At 40.2% G+C, this 15,712-nt stretch overlaps 2 protein-coding genes across 2 annotated transcripts in view; both read right to left on the bottom strand.

Moving 5' to 3' along the window:
• Positions 1-614: 614 nt before the first annotated feature.
• LOC107727462 (gastrula zinc finger protein XlCGF8.2DB-like) lies at positions 615-7,669 on the bottom strand. Its single transcript, XM_016537337.1, has 3 exons — positions 7,635-7,669; positions 6,910-7,061; positions 615-1,572 (listed from the first exon to the last, which is right to left on the bottom strand). Exons 2-3 carry the CDS (start codon positions 6,989-6,991, stop codon positions 749-751), a joined length of 906 nt encoding a protein of 301 aa, XP_016392823.1. The 5' UTR covers positions 6,992-7,061; positions 7,635-7,669; the 3' UTR covers positions 615-748.
• A 5,240-nt stretch (positions 7,670-12,909) lies between these two features.
• Positions 12,910-15,712, bottom strand: part of LOC107727460 (gastrula zinc finger protein XlCGF8.2DB-like) — a 4,590-nt gene continuing 1,787 nt past the window's right edge. The window contains exon 2 of the mRNA XM_016537335.1: positions 12,910-14,311. Coding sequence (XP_016392821.1) covers positions 13,248-14,311 — 1,064 coding nt within the window. The 3' untranslated portion in view covers positions 12,910-13,247. The remainder of the gene's footprint in view (positions 14,312-15,712) is intronic.

Genomic DNA, 15,712 nt, shown 5'->3' with positions numbered 1-15,712 from the left:
AGAATAACATTTCTATTAATTGTCCACTGAATTATGTGATCTGTAGAGCACCGTCCGTTTTCTTCCACGTGCGCGAGTGTTATGAGTCAGAGCGCGTTAACTCTTTTTCTACACATGGAATATGAAAGCAAATAGACATGATTATGATGATATATTTTCTGTATGTTTTGTATGCAGCTCATGGTATTTTTATAGCAATAAAGCATGTTTATGACGAATATTAGCAGTGTAGCGTTATTAAACATACAAAGAGTGCATGTGTCTGCTTAACCAAAATCAACTATAGCTCACAACTGGAAGTTATTACAAGCACTCGATGATGGTTTAAAGTGGGTAAGCAAATACATTAATAATTACATACATTTTCAAGTGTAGCTTGATGCTAATTGTACTTCTAATTATATTTTAGGATGTAGCCTATTCTTGTAAGCATTGTAGATAGTTTGTTTCTGGTGTAGAACCTTGTTTATCATAATTTAATGCTGTATATTGAGCAGCGGATACGAGATATATATCTGAGGAAAAATGCATTGTTGGTCGGCGCCACCTAGCGTGCAGGCGTGAATTCGCCGTTCGTCTGCGATTCACCTCGCTTTTTCGCATCGTGCTCAGTGTGGAAAGGCCTTAAAAGTTGTTAATATCTAGCTCTAGGGCACTGACTTCATGCAAATTGATGGAGCTGATGAATTATGCGGCCATTCTCGAAAAGACGTAGACCGTCTTTTTGGGGTTAACTAATCCTTTGAGGTTACCTTTTTGGTTGAAACTTTTCTCCAGTGTGAATTTTCATGTGAACTTCAAGGTATCGTTTTTGACTGAAACTCTTTCCACACTGAGGGCAGGTGTAAGGCTTCTCCTCAGTGTGAGTTCTCATGTGTCTGTTAAGGTATCCTTTATGATTGAAACTCTTTCCACACTGTAGGCAGGTAAAAAATCTCTCTGTAGTGTGAATTCGCCTGTGGGCGTAAAGGTTTCGTTTTTCCTTAAAACCTTTTCTACACAGATGGCAGTTGAAGGGTTTCTTTCCTGTGTGAACACTCATGTGGTTATTAAGGTTTCCTTTTCTGTTGAAACTTTTTCCACACTGTTTGCAGGTGAAAGGCTTCTCTCCGGTGTGAATTCTCATGTGAGCTTCAAGATTTACATGTTGACTGAAACCATTTCCACACCAGTGGCAGATAAAAGGCTTCTCTCCAGTGTGAACTCTCATGTGGACTTTAAGGTTTCCAGGATCACTGAAACTCTTTCCACACTGAGGGCACATGTAAGGCTTGTCTCCAGTGTGAATTGTCATGTGCCTGTTAAGGCTTTCTATATGAGTGAAATGGTTTCCACACTGAGGGCATGTGAAAGGCTTCTCTCCTGTGTGAGTTCTCATGTGCCTGTTAAGGCTTCCTTTATGAGTGAAACGGTTTCCACACTGTTGGCAGGTAAAAAGGCTCTCTATAGTGTGAATTGTCCTGTGGACGTCAGGATTTTTCTTTTCTCCAGTTATGAAATCATGAAGAATTTCATACTGATCTTTCTCTTCAGTTTCATTCATTGCTTCCCTCTCTTTCAGTGCCATTAGGTCTAAGGTGGAAAAATAAACAAAAAAAGTTAACCCCAGTTTAATGGCACAAAGTAATCAACATCAAAACATGTAGATATGTAATGCATGTATGCTAGATCCTATACTAGGGTGTCCAAACTTGCTCCTGGTGAGCCAGTGTCCTACATAGTTTAGCTCTAACTTTCCCCAATAAATCTGCTAGAAGTTTCTAGCACTTTAATGTATTTTAATGTTACACCTTCTTATTTAAAATAAAACAAAGCAAAGAACAAGTGTCTTATTTATTATAAAACGTAGCATTATACATCACTTTGTTGTTGTTTGATCTATTAGGCCTTGTCCACACTTATACGTTTTCGTTTGAAAAAGCATCTTTTTCTCTTCATTTTGGCCTTCCGTCCACACTGAGACAGCATTTTTGTCAAGGAAAACTGAGCTTTTGAAAACACTCTCCAAAGTGGATGCATTTGAAAACACACGTTTTCGTGTTGTAGTGTGGACTGTGAAAACGATGATGCATGTTTCATCATGTGATGCATATTAAACCAATAGAAATCTGTGTTTATACTTGTATTGTGCCTGTTATGTGCTATTCACTTTCACACTGTTGCCAAAGATGTGTCAATTTGTACACTCCTCATATCACAGTCCTGCAAAGATGACAGAAAATTTACTCGTGATTGCAGTTTGCTGATGAGGGCAGTTGCGTTTTAGATCAGACATATAATGGTGTGTGAGAGTGATGTGAATGGTGAGATATTTCGGTAAATAAAATGACCGTACCAGAAGAATAGCATGAAAACGTCTCAGGTTACACATGTAACCATAGTTCCCTGAGAAGGGAATGAGACACTGCATCCTCTAGCGGTCACTATGCGGAACGCCTTCAGCGTGACCGGTGTCTGAAGCAGGTGTCTAAACACGACAATAACATTGGTGGGTGACAGCCTATGACATCACTACCGGCGCAACCACAGTATAAAAGGGCGCCGATAGAACACGTCATCGGCTTCTTCTTCTGAAGCTTGCGTCCGAGGCATGGCAAGAAAAGAGGATGCAGTGTCTTGTTCCCTTCTCAGGTAACCATGGTTACATGCATAACCTGAGATGTTCCCTTCCGAGAGCTGCACCCTCTAGTGGTTGCTATGGGGAATGAAATACGCATGCCAAGCACCATGAGGAGCACTAAGTTCCAACTCTACCATGGCCATGGGAGTTGCCCCTTGGACGCACATGCAGCTGTCAGTGACAGTATCCCCTTCAGCCAAAGGCCTGAGCTACATACCCAAAATAACTTACCTGTTAAGGGCTGGCCAAAAGAAGCCCGGTTCCAGGTAGGCCTATGTTTTTTGCTCGTTGCTGTCTCATACTTTTAGATACGCTGTTATTTGTAAATGCTACTGCTTATGTTAGCTTTTAATATACGGTTTTATCCTGATTAAAGCTTTAATACAGTACGGCAACTGCACGCGTGTCTATGTTTAACGCTTCTCATAGCTATGTGAAAATAAGTGTATAATTGTAACAGTTCATTGTTGAAGCTGAGCTGAGAGAGAGAGAGAGAGAGAGAGATGCAGAGCGTGTGCAGAGCAGGGGTACACGAGGAACAGTGTTAAGAACCGCTGCTTTAGAACATTGGTTTTGAAACTTGTGAATCCATTAGAATCGTTAGAAGACAGAATCGTGATTCATATATGAATAGATTTTTACGTGCACCTCTAGTTTTCTCTTCCTCTTCTCTAAAGCAGCACAACATGGCCTCGCCCCCTTTGCTGCCTTTTCCCGAGGGCGGGGTTTATCTGGGTTTGTTACGTCACGAAAGACGATATCTCCGTTGGCATTGAACTTTCAGCTTCGTAACTTTGCAGATATTGTTTATGCTCAAACAGCAACATTACACACTAACGTTAAAAAAGTGAAATCGCAATCAACCACTCCTTTAAGGGGATATGGCCAGGCGTCTAGGTTCACCATATTACCAGACCCTGGCCTGTCAACCCGGGGGAATAATACATCTACCCCTAATTCTCCCAGGGGGCTTCTCGTAGGATCTCTCACCAGATGCCTCGAGCTGGAAGCAAATACCTCCGCAATCAGATGGGAGACTTTAATGGTATCACTAAAGATGCATATGAAGAATGGGGCCCAAGAGAACTGGGATCTGAACCAACTCGGAGAAAGGGTACGATGCTGGCAGCGCGGGACCCTTACCATAAAGGATTTTAGAAAGTGTGCAGGATGTTAGCATGTGCATTTACCATAGATATGGGTTTCAGAAAGTGCACAGAAGTGCACTTACCATAAACATGGATTTTAGAATGCCATTGATGCCATTGTTGAGGCCATGAAGAGGCCTAGCAATCTGGCATGACTGCCTCATGGAGCCTCTTGCACCTAGGGGGCTCTATTCCTAGATTAAGCTCCTGGAGTGGCATACCCATAGGAGACCCTCAAGTTGAGAGGAGCACCGCCAACTCAAACATAAGGGCAGTCACATGATGGGAGCAGCATGATCATAAGTGACCCTGTAATGAAGGGAGCAAATGCCAGGCTCAAACACAGGCAGCCGTCAAGGAGGCTAGAGACCTCATGGAGCTCAACAAAATGGAGGACTCAACTCTCAAGTGATGAGAGGGGAACTCAGACACTCATCTTGGGAGTGGTGTGCTCATAGGCAACTCTCTAGAGTGAGGGGAGCACTGCTAAGCTCAACAATAAGAGCAGCCTAACAGGGAGGCAAAAGATGGCCTAACAACCTGGTATGGCTGCCTCATTCAGCTCCAGGGAGCCGAGGACTCGACGCTCAGAAATGAGAGGGGAACTCAGATTCTCATCTTGGGAGCGGCGTGCTCATAGTAGGGTTGTGACAGTGAGGAAATTTTCCCACCGGTTAATCGACGTGTGACAACACCGGTAATACCGGTATCCCCCGGGGGCATTCCCTCTTTTCCTCGCTTTCCTTCGCTTTTAAAAGCGGCGTGCACATTTTACTTTCACTTTCAAATAGCGGCAATTCGGAGTAAAGCAATTGTTCGTTTTTAGTTCGTTTGAATTTTCCCTCTTTTCCTCGCTTTCCTTCGCTTTTAAAAGCGGCGTGCACATTTTACTTTCACTTTCAAATAGCGGCAATTCGGAGTAAAGCAATTGTTCGTTTTTAGTTCGTTTGAATTTTCCCTCTTTTCCTCGCTTTCCTTCGCTTTTAAATAGCCGTGCGAATTAGCGGCAGTTCGGCGTCAATTGCATGAATGCAACAATTAGACACCGGTCACGCCGAAGGCATTTCCCATAGCGACCACTAGAGGAAGTTTGAGTTCCTTCGGAAGAGAAATTAATTTGTCTGTTTTGTCTGTATCGTCTCAGTGAGCTGTTTGAGGCTTTACGCATGTGCAGTAAAGCGAATTTAACGTTTTCTGATGTTTCAGTGTGGATGAGAATCTTTTGGAAAATGCTTTAAAATGCTAGTATGGATGGAGAGTGTTTTAAAACAAAAACGCCGTCTTCATGTGCAGGGCTCCAGACAAAAAATCAACTAAGGAGCCATTGGCTCCTATAAGAAACAAAACTTTTTTTAACACTAACATTTCAGTCATACTGTCATGTGTTTATGTCTAATCTTTTTACGTCTTTATTAGCATTTTTGTAGATGTCCTGGGAACTAAGGTTCACTCAAAGTGTGAACTAAACGTCTTTTCCAACTTGAGAACTATATACAGTCAAAGAATTGTTTATTACACAGAATCTGTGCCAATGTCATGGACCATAATGTCAGCATCAGTTGGCCATTGAGTGAAGTTTGGGATCCTCCTCAATGCATCCTATAAATGCTGACATACGTCTTTCACACATCCAGTCTGTTTTTCTTCATTAGTAACATGCAATTACAGTATAGGAGGCGTTGAATTTTATTTTTAGCTCCTTGCATTCTCTTATCATGTAGACAACAGGTTAAGCAAAAATATGAATAAAGCACATAAATTTAGCAAAAAATCCTCTTTTTTTCTAGCTGACTGATGATATGGACGCAGAATGGTTATTCTGAGGTAAATGATTGTTACGTGACATTGTTTACAAGCTTTACATGTTTTCCGCAGTTTGAAACACCGAATGAGCGATTACATGAGACATTTCAGTAAGTTGTACTGTAGGCTATCTTATAAAATACTTTTTGACGTTCATTCATGTTATAGTAGTAAAGAGAAAGATATGATAAGTTCACGTGCCGCTTAAACTGAGGCGCTAAAGCGATATCGATCATGCTGCATTAAAGGAGCGACAAAACGTATTTATTGTTTGAATTTCGTTGTGAATTTGGCAGAATTTTAAAGCTGCCTACTTTGTTTATTAAAAAGTAACAAAGCTTACCGCGATTATTGTACGGCTAGCGCGCTACAAATAATATGAACGTCACACATTAACAGAACACAGCATATAGATTAAAGTTCTAGAAAACAAAAAGTCATATCGATTATAAATGCGAATGTTAATGTCCACACAGCTGACAGCTTTACCTGTTGTAGTTTGTTCAAGTTGTGCATGAAATAGACACTGCTTTTTTGCACTGTTACTTGCACGTCTCTTATCATTTCGATCTCTCTCGCGCTGCACAACTGGAGCTGCTTTTAGCAGGTGTGCCGTCAGAGATGAGGACGGTTTATTAGTCTTTCACTAAAACTTTGATGCACATCGTCTCGGTTTATTACGTCAACATAACATAAGATGTGATCGTAAAACAATCAGGAAAGAAGGCAAATTTTCAAGTCATAACATGTACATTTATATCGTCGCCAGTGGTGACCTCAGCAAAACGTTCACTCGAAAATTAATATTTTTGGTCACAAATGCGACCCTTTTAGTTGCAGTCTGGAGCCCTGATGTGTATCTGGATTAATGTAGACGTAGACTTAGTGTCCACTGGCTGTTTTATTTGCTCACCAAATACCTTTAAATGAACAAATGTAGACGGCATGCAGTAGCCAAATGTAATCACTCACATTTCAAGGTTTGCTTCATGCTAAATAAATGATTTTCTTTGATACTTTTGCAAAATTAAGCACTAGAAATAAATGGTTTAAATTTTAGAAGCAGATATTAGGTTTAATGTTACAGAAAAGGTATATATTTTTTGTTTAGGCTAATTCTGTATTATTGGCACAACTCAAATGCACGATGTTATAATAACAAATGTCCAATGTGAAAGCAGGATCTTCTTATTTGTCTGTCATGTGATCTCAACATGTCTGTCGACAAACTGCTTTAATTACTACACTCGTGTGACATTCTTCACCAATATCATTCATTTCTGTAGAGATTTAATAAGGATCAAATGAGTGAGTTCAGCTTTGAGAATGAAAACCAACCTGTTTGTTCCTCAGTATCTTCATGTTTGACTCTGAATGTTTCTTCAATCTTCATGTCTTCACTCTCTTTAATAAATGCCATCTTTATAATCGTGAGTCAAGTGGATCTGTCGCTTCAGCAGGAGTTTTTCTGTGTGTTTGGACACTTTTTCCTGTTTAAGATGAGTATAAATAAATGCAAAAATAAATGCAAACTAAATCTCGGAGTTGCATCTCTAGTTCAGTAGTCCGTGCACTGATAAGGGAGTCAGTCAGAGTAAGAGTTAATGGACTTAAATGACCAGATTAAAATATATATTATACATAACGTTAATATTAGGTATTTATGATTTATACTTGGTATTCAATTATATTCTTATTCTTATTATATTTGTACATAATATTTAATAGATTATACTCTCATGAAAACATTAGCAGTTTGTAAAAATTGCCATTACACAGTTTGTGTTTATTGTTCTCGTTCATCGTCAGCGTGCGCTGATTCGAATCACTGAATCATTTTACGAATGACTCGGTTCAGATGATTCGGATTCTCAGTTTCTCTCTTTTTTCCAGTACTTGAACGATGTACTTATTCACGAAATAATAGGGAGCGAAATGATAGCAATAAAGTATTACAACGTTTTATGTAAGATTGATTGATTGATTCATTTTTCGTAACTTGTAAAAACATATAAATTGATAGAACAGTTTGCATTGATTTAAAATACTTAAAACCCACAAACCTTTCTTCAGCCGAATCACAACAAAAGCTGGGAGCGAGTTAAGGCTAGAAGGGACGCGGCTTTATGACGTCACATTGCCAGAGCAAAATAAAAGTCCTGTTTACACACTGATGTCTATTATATGCATATGATAATACATTTCCAGTTATTAGTATCGTAAATCTAGAAATTCATATATTTTCTTTTTTTAATTAATGTACATTTACAACACTAAACATTGTTTTTTTCTTACCTTGCCATTAAATTACATAAAACTATTTAACGCTGCTGTGTAAGTGTTTCTATACAAAGGCTGAGGGAGTGACTGCAAATTTGACATCTTTCACTCTTTTGACTAATCAATCTCTTGTTATTTATTTACTTTTTTTCCCTCTTTTGGAAAGTCATTGAAACACCATCATGGAATTTGTATTCTTTTGCTATTGCGGCAAATGAGAACACACAAATATATTTGTTGCAGTTTCAATTCATCACTATAGAATTGTTATTTTTTTATTATATAGAATTTATTATTACTATAGAATTTATTTACACTCTTATGATGACTTTCACTTCCGAGAGACCCGGAAATGTGAAAAGGGTCTATACGCAGACAAGATTAAAACAAAAACAAAAAAAATCAATGTCAATGTCTGTTGCATGAAGTTTGTCAGTCACCTGCAGAGTTAAGAATTTGGGATGAAGGACGTCCTAAATACATACAGTACATTTAATTTGCCAGAAGGACAGTATCTGGCAGGATACTCCTCAATTTCTTCCTTACCCTTTAAAATTTAGGAAATAAAACCTCAGATGAACAACATCACATGACATACTTCAACGTGTCATTATTTATTTAGCAAAAATAAAGCCAAGATGGAAAAGCCACGTGTGACAAAGTTAGGATGCCCTATGATTCAACTGCCTATAGATCCACTTTTAGCAATAACTTGAAGTAATCATTTTCTGCATGACTTTATCAGTATCTCAGATCATTCTGAATGATGATTAATATTCATGACCAGTGCTTGACATTAACACCCGCCAACCCACCAAATGTGGGTGGATTTCAGCAGTGGCGGCCCTGCAAACATGTCCTTGCGGGGCCCATGCTGGCTTTTTGCGGGCACAGTGGGCTAGGGCCAGCCCACACCAAACCTAAACAGGCCCAGTGCGGGCTTGCCCAGGCGAGGCCCACAGCTTTGGGCTCACTCGCAGGCTCTCTGTGAGCAGGCCACAATAGCGGACTGCCCACATTAATCCCATGATGGGCCAGTGTTGGCCAGCCCGTTCGGGCCCAGAGCAACTTTTGTATCCTTTGGGCCCATGCAGGTTTTGTGTAGGCAGCCCTGTAATGCAACTAGGAGAATACAAACAACATTGACTGGCCATTCTTTAGCCACTCAATTGAACTGGAATGGCTCAAACCAAAAGAGACCTTTTCAGAACCTGATGTTTCATATAGGCCATGGATCTGGCTCACGAGATCCACTTTCCTGCAGAGTTCAGTTCTAGCCTTAATCAAACACACCTGAGCATGTCTTCAGGATCATTAGAGAATCACAGGTGGGTGAGTTTGATCAAAGTTGGAGCTAAACTCTGCAGGAAAGTGGATCTCACGAGCCATTTTTGAGGTGGAACAGACATGAGCCTGTTAATAAGAATTTTGTGGGCAGTTTTCTTCCTTACCACTAGGGGTGCTAGGGTGTTTTAGGTTTCCTTAAGTAAAGCCATGTGGTAGAGAGGGTTAGCAATAGCAAGCAGCAGTAGCCAGCATGGCTCACCTGCTGAACAAAGTGGCTGTGTTCGAAATGGCATACTCAATGAGTATTGATGACACAATGATTATATTTTATTATGAAAACCCCAAGTTGTTGTTTTTTGAATATGTTGTTAAGTTTTTTTTTTATATGTAAATTTTAATCTTAAATCTTCTTTGTTTTCCTCTTTTTTCTTGTAACTCTGTTTCATCCCTCAGGCTTATAAATAGCAACAACAACAACAAATGCAATATTTTGATGCTTTATGATTATATGAATATTATGATTATTCAAAGATATTTACCTTTGATAATTGTGCCTTTTTTTTCTGTGTATATAATCTCATACTATGATGTACGCAAAGCCATTATAGTTATGTTTTCTGTTTCTTGTCATTATGATTGTTCATTGTTAAAGATGCAACCATCTTTCCCTGAGCTTGTATGTAATTAAAAGTTCTGTTCAATGTTTGAATAAAGCTTTGTTTCATGTGTCGATGACTTGTATTTATTTATTGTCATGGTTATTTTTATTCTTTTACTCATTTATTCATGTTTCCTGTTGTTGTCGTCAGTAAATAACATATAATTGTTTCATTAACTTATGCATTAATTCATTACTTGACTGAAAATTGAGATGTATTCACTTTGGCTGCATTTGTCTCGTGTGTATTCATGCATAGCTGTGGCATATGACAAAACTAATTACATTTTGCTCGTTTTACTAAAATGATATATAAAATTAATTAATGGTCAGCATTTATCATAATTATTGTAAGTGTTGGGGTGGGCTAGCAATGCATTCTGGAGTAATCTTATTATTATTCTTATTATTTTTTAATTAGTAATTCTGACATTTTTCCAGGATAAAATCAGCAGTCTTCTCTCTTCTATTGAGGAAAACCGTACTAGTTAGGGTTGCCATGTTACTGATGCTATGAGGTGTTAGTGCACCTCTCTTATCTTCTTTTGATTATTATTACTGCTGAACTTATAATTACATACAAGCTCAGGGAAAGATGGTTGCATCTTTAACAATGAACAATCATAATAGAAAACATAACTATAATGGGTTTGCGCTCATAGTATGAGATTATACTCAGAAAAAAAAGCCTAAATATCTTTGAATAAACATCTTTGAATAAACATAATATTCATATAATCATAATGCATCAAAAAACTGCATTTGTTGTTGTTATTTATAAGCCTGAGGGATAGGAGTTAAATTAAACAAGAAAAAGAGGAAAACAAAAGAGATTTAAGCCAGTTTTGCATGTGGATGAACTATTTTGCACATAAAATAAAGAAATTAATAATATATTCAAGAGGTAATGATTTTGGGTTATCGTAATAAAAAAAATAATACATTTAAAGATTAAACTGTGGGTCATATTAGTAGAGTTAAAAATTTAACTTAAAAACTTAAATCAACACAAAATGTATTGGTTATACTACAATCACAATAAAAGTGCAGCTGTTTCTTCAACAAGACCACAAAATGAGCAAATTTCATCAACATCAAAATATTTACAGATAGATGAATTAAACCGGTCACTCCTATCTTTTAAGTTGTTGCGCTTATGTCGTAGGTCACATGATAACGTCAACATGGCGGATGATGTCTGGATCGCATTCATACTCAACGAGATTTGGCTGTAGAGTACCTACTTCTTCAAATTAAGTACCTACTCATTGAGTATATGGTTTCGGACACAGCTCATGTGTGTGCTCAACTCAGTTGTGCAGGAAGGCCTATTATAAGGAAAATCTTTTGTTCTACAGCTCAATGAAAGTTGTATTTATTTTGTTACTCTGTTTGTCATTATTGTGATTTTTGTATTCTGATTTGTGTTTTACATATTTGTTCAGAGGGTTTTCTTTGGGCCTCCTTGTTCAAGTACAGTGCCGTGAAAAGGTTTTTGCCCCCTTCCTGTTTTTTAAATTTTTTGCATATTTGTCACACTTAAAAGATTCAGATCATCAAACCAATTTTAATATTACGCAAAGATAATGCAAGTAAATACAAAATGCAGTTAAACAATTCTGCAAAGAAGAGTGGGCCAAAATTCCTGTGAAAGACTCATTGCCATTTATCGCAAACACTTGATTGCTGTTGTTGCTGCAAAGGGTGGCACAACCAGTTATTATATTTAGGGGGCAATTACTTTTTCACGTAGTGCCAGGCAGGTTTGGACAGCTTTTTTCCCTTAATAAATGAAATCATAATTTCAAAACTGCAGTTTGTATTTACTCAGGTTATCTTTGTGTAATATTAAAATGTGTTTGATGATCTGAATCTTTTAAGTGTGACAAATATGCAAACAATTAAAAAAAACAGGAAGGGGGCAAAAACTTTTTCACACCACTGTATATGAACATTTCAATGGGACTATGGTTTGATACCTGTACATCTGAGATCACTTCTTTCCTGGACTATTCTTTATGGCTTGGAAAACTTCATGTTGGACTTCTACTACACAATTGCTGAACTGTTGAACCATCGCAAGATACTTACCTTTTACTTAAACTGTTTTGGATTCATGAGAAATTGACTTTACAGCTGCCTGAATTTGTTGGGACTGAAATGCTTGATGTGATATTTTGCTGATAGTCTTGCTCTTGTATCTTTGTCTATCTACACTCCACTTGTTTGTATGTTATTGGCTCTCAGTTCAAATACACTTAGCTCTGCTCTAGGATGAATGGATCCCCTTCATTCTTTGTGACCATAAGAGAGCTGTTACAAAGGTGGATCAACACCTGCAGACAATACAAGCAAGGAGTTGGGTTGCATGCAGAGTGACTAAAATAATACCTGTCAATGTCAAAATAATGATGAAGACACATTTATGGACTGTGTCTATCATATTGACAAGACTGAAGATGTCAGTCATTATGGCAAGTGTTCCTGATGAAAGTGAATCAGAATCTGATCCAACTTGAATTCACTCCCCAACATATAATGTCACCAAAGTTTAAATCAGCCAAAAGACTTGAGGACATTGCTAGGAACAGTGTGTTTGAACCCTGAAATACAAGACAAGGCTGGTGGCCAGTATTACCATTTCGGAGTGCTGAATTCAATTACACGTAGGGCTGCACGATAAATCGAAATGGAATCGAGATCGCGATTCGACTGAAGCTGCGATTGTCATGCGTACCTTTCAGTGAAGCACGGTTCTGTGATCAGCAGTAAATCTCCATCCGAAGGTCAGAGGGCGCTCTCGCGCTGAAACTCCAAATACGCCTCGCAGAAGAAACCCAGGAAATGCCTATCGCTGCAGCTGAATAAACAGAAGATTCAACTGCTTTCATTGATTCAACGTGACTAATAAACACACGACTACGGGCAAACAGCTGTCATTATCACGAACGATTTCTTCGATTTCATAACTTGTCGGAGAACTACGGCTATGTGTAGTAAATTCTGCTCCATCTGAAAGCACGTCATGATGATTTCCTGCTGATTACAGAACCGGCATTACTAACAAAATGCGCATGACAGCATTACTAACAAAATGCGCATGACAATCGCATTCGATTAATCGTGCAGCCCTAATTACACGGATGTGAAAACTGCACACAGGATGGTGTGTACCTAGAAAACAGAATGACATTTCCTTTAAGAACAAGTGAGAGTTTTAAAAACAAGACAGATTCTGATCATTCTGCAGCTTTCAGCCAAACCTGAACTAGCAATTACATAGAGATTCACAAGGTTTTTAAAGCGTTTATGAACAAATTAGGCAAATGATTCACTGAGCAATTCATAATAACAGTAATTCGCTTAATTTCTGAATGAATCAGCGGTTTTGAACGGATCAGTTAAAGGATTCACTGACTCAATCATTATATTAGCACAATACTGTAGGGTATCATGGTACTACTTTGTATCGTGATACTTCAGCTGGTATAGTGTCGTAAGACCTAACCCTAGTACACTGCAAAGCACTCCTACAACGAGTTTTCCAATGACGCTTCAGGTCTCTTTGATACGTGAATCTCTCTTTACACTGAAGACACATGAAAGGTCTCTCTCCAGTGTGAACTCTCATGTGAGTCTGAAGGTTTCCTTTAGATGTGAAACTCTTTCCACACTGAGTGCAGGTGAAAGGTCTCTCTCCAGTGTGAATTCTCATGTGAGTCTGAAGGTTTCCTTTAAGTGTAAAATCCTTTCCACACTGATAGCACATGAAAGTCTTCTCTCCAGTGTGACTTATGACATGATTCTCAAGGTGTTTACGGTCTGTAAAAGTCATTCCACACTGATGACATGTAAAAATGTTTTCTCTTGCGTGAAGCCTCATGTGCCGTTTAAAGTTTGTTTTGTGTCTCAAACTCTTTCCACACTTATCACATGTGAATGGCTTCTCTCCAGTGTGACTGTTCCAGTGATACCTTAGGTTAAGTTCTGTTGTGAAACTCTTTCCACACAGTTTGCAGATGTACGGCTTCTCTCCAGTGTGAATTCTCACGTGCCTTTTAAAGCTTCCATGATGAGTGAAACCTTTTCCACACTGACGGCAGGTGTGTGGCTTCTCTCCAGTGTGGATGCTCATGTGCTTTTTAAAGCTTCCATGATGAGTGAAACCTTTTCCACACTGAGGGCATGTGTATGGCTTCTCTCCATTGTGAATTCTCATGTGCCTTTTGAAGCTTCCATGATGAGTGAAACCTTTTCCACACTGACGGCAGGTGTATGGCTTCTCTCCAGTGTGGATGCTCATGTGGCTTTTTAGGCTTTCTTTTTTTCTGAAACTCCTTCCACACTGCTGGCAGGAGAAGTCACTTATCGTTTCTGTTTTTTTAGCTCTTTTTCGCGAGGAAGTCTTTTCAGTCTGTGAGCAACTAAATGATTTTTCTCCAGTTGTGAAATCATGATGGTCTTTCTCTTGCGTTTCATTCAATTCCTGACTCTCCTCTTTCATCGCCATCAGGTCTGAGGTGAAAAGAGACACATACAAGTTAACAATGGCACAAAACAAAAGACATCGAACATTTAGTCATGTATGCAGAATCAAATACCCACTAAGTTCAGAACCTCTTCACCATATTGTTTAGTCTTTAAATTGTTATCAGTCAGGATTTAAGCCTAATTGTTTAAGCTTAATAAATTTAGAAACAAAAAACTTGCTTTTGGCACCTAGTCATGGCATCTTTCTACAAGTGCTATTAGATTTTTCAACAACTCAGGCAGTGGTGCCCGCTCAGGAACCCCCTGAGGTGGTGGTGCCCGCTCTTAAGGTTCCTAAGGCGGCGGTTCCCGCTGACAGTCTTCCCGAGGCGGCGGTGCCGGCTCACAATTCTCCCGAGGCGATCCTCCCGAGGCGGCGGTGTCAGCTCACAATCCTCCCGAGGCGGCAGTGTCCGCTCACAATTCTCCCGATTTCCCGAGGTGGCGGTGCCCGCTCACAATCCTCCCGAGGCGGCGGTGTCCGCTCACAATTCTCCCGAGGTGGCGGTGTCCGCTCACAATTCTCCCGAGGCGGCGATGCCCTTCATCGCCATCAGGTCTGAGGTGAAAAGAGACACATACAAGTTAACAATGGCACAAAACAAAAGACATCGAACATTTAGTCATGTATGCAGAATCAAATACCCACTAAGTTCAGAACCTCTTCACCATATTGTTTAGTCTTTAAATTGTTATCAGTCAGGATTTAAGCCTAATTGTTTAAGCTTAATAAATTTAGAAACAAAAAACTTGCTTTTGGCACCTAGTCATGGCATCTTTCTACAAGTGCTATTAGATTTTTCAACAACTCAGGCAGTGGTGCCCGCTCAGGAACCCCCTGAGGTGGTGGTGCCCGCTCTTAAGGTTCCTAAGGCGGCGGTTCCCGCTGACAGTCTTCCCGAGGCGGCGGTGCCGGCTCACAATTCTCCCGAGGCGGCGATGCCCACTCACAATCCTCCCGAGGCGGCGGTGTCCGCTCACAATCCTCCCGAGGCGGCGTGCCGGCTCACAATTCTCCCAAGGTGGCGGTGCCCGCTCAGGTTCCCCCTGAGGCGGCGGTGTCCGCTCACAATCCTCCCGAGGTGGCGGTGCCCACTCACAGTTTCCCCGAGGTGGCGGTGCACGCTCACAGTTCCCCCGAGGTGGCGGTGCCCGCTCACAGTTCTCCCGAGGCGGCGGTGCCCGCTCACAAGGCTCCCGAGGCGGCGGTTCCCGCTGACAGTCTTCCCGAGGCGGCGGTGCCCACTCACGATCCCCCCCGAGGCTGCTAGGCCCGCTCACAAGGCTCCCGAGGTGGCGGTGCCCGCTCACAGTCCTCCCGAGGCGGTGGGGCCCGCTCACGATGTTCTCGAAGCGGCGGTGCCCGCTCACGATCCTCCCGAGGTG

This window comes from Sinocyclocheilus rhinocerous, unplaced genomic scaffold, assembly GCF_001515625.1.
Source record: "Sinocyclocheilus rhinocerous isolate Xijiao unplaced genomic scaffold, SAMN03320098_v1.1 scaffold4595, whole genome shotgun sequence".
Classification (NCBI taxonomy): domain Eukaryota; kingdom Metazoa; phylum Chordata; class Actinopteri; order Cypriniformes; family Cyprinidae; genus Sinocyclocheilus; species Sinocyclocheilus rhinocerous.
The sequence above is the reverse complement of the archived record's forward strand: the minus strand, read 5'-3'. Positions and strand labels throughout refer to the sequence as shown.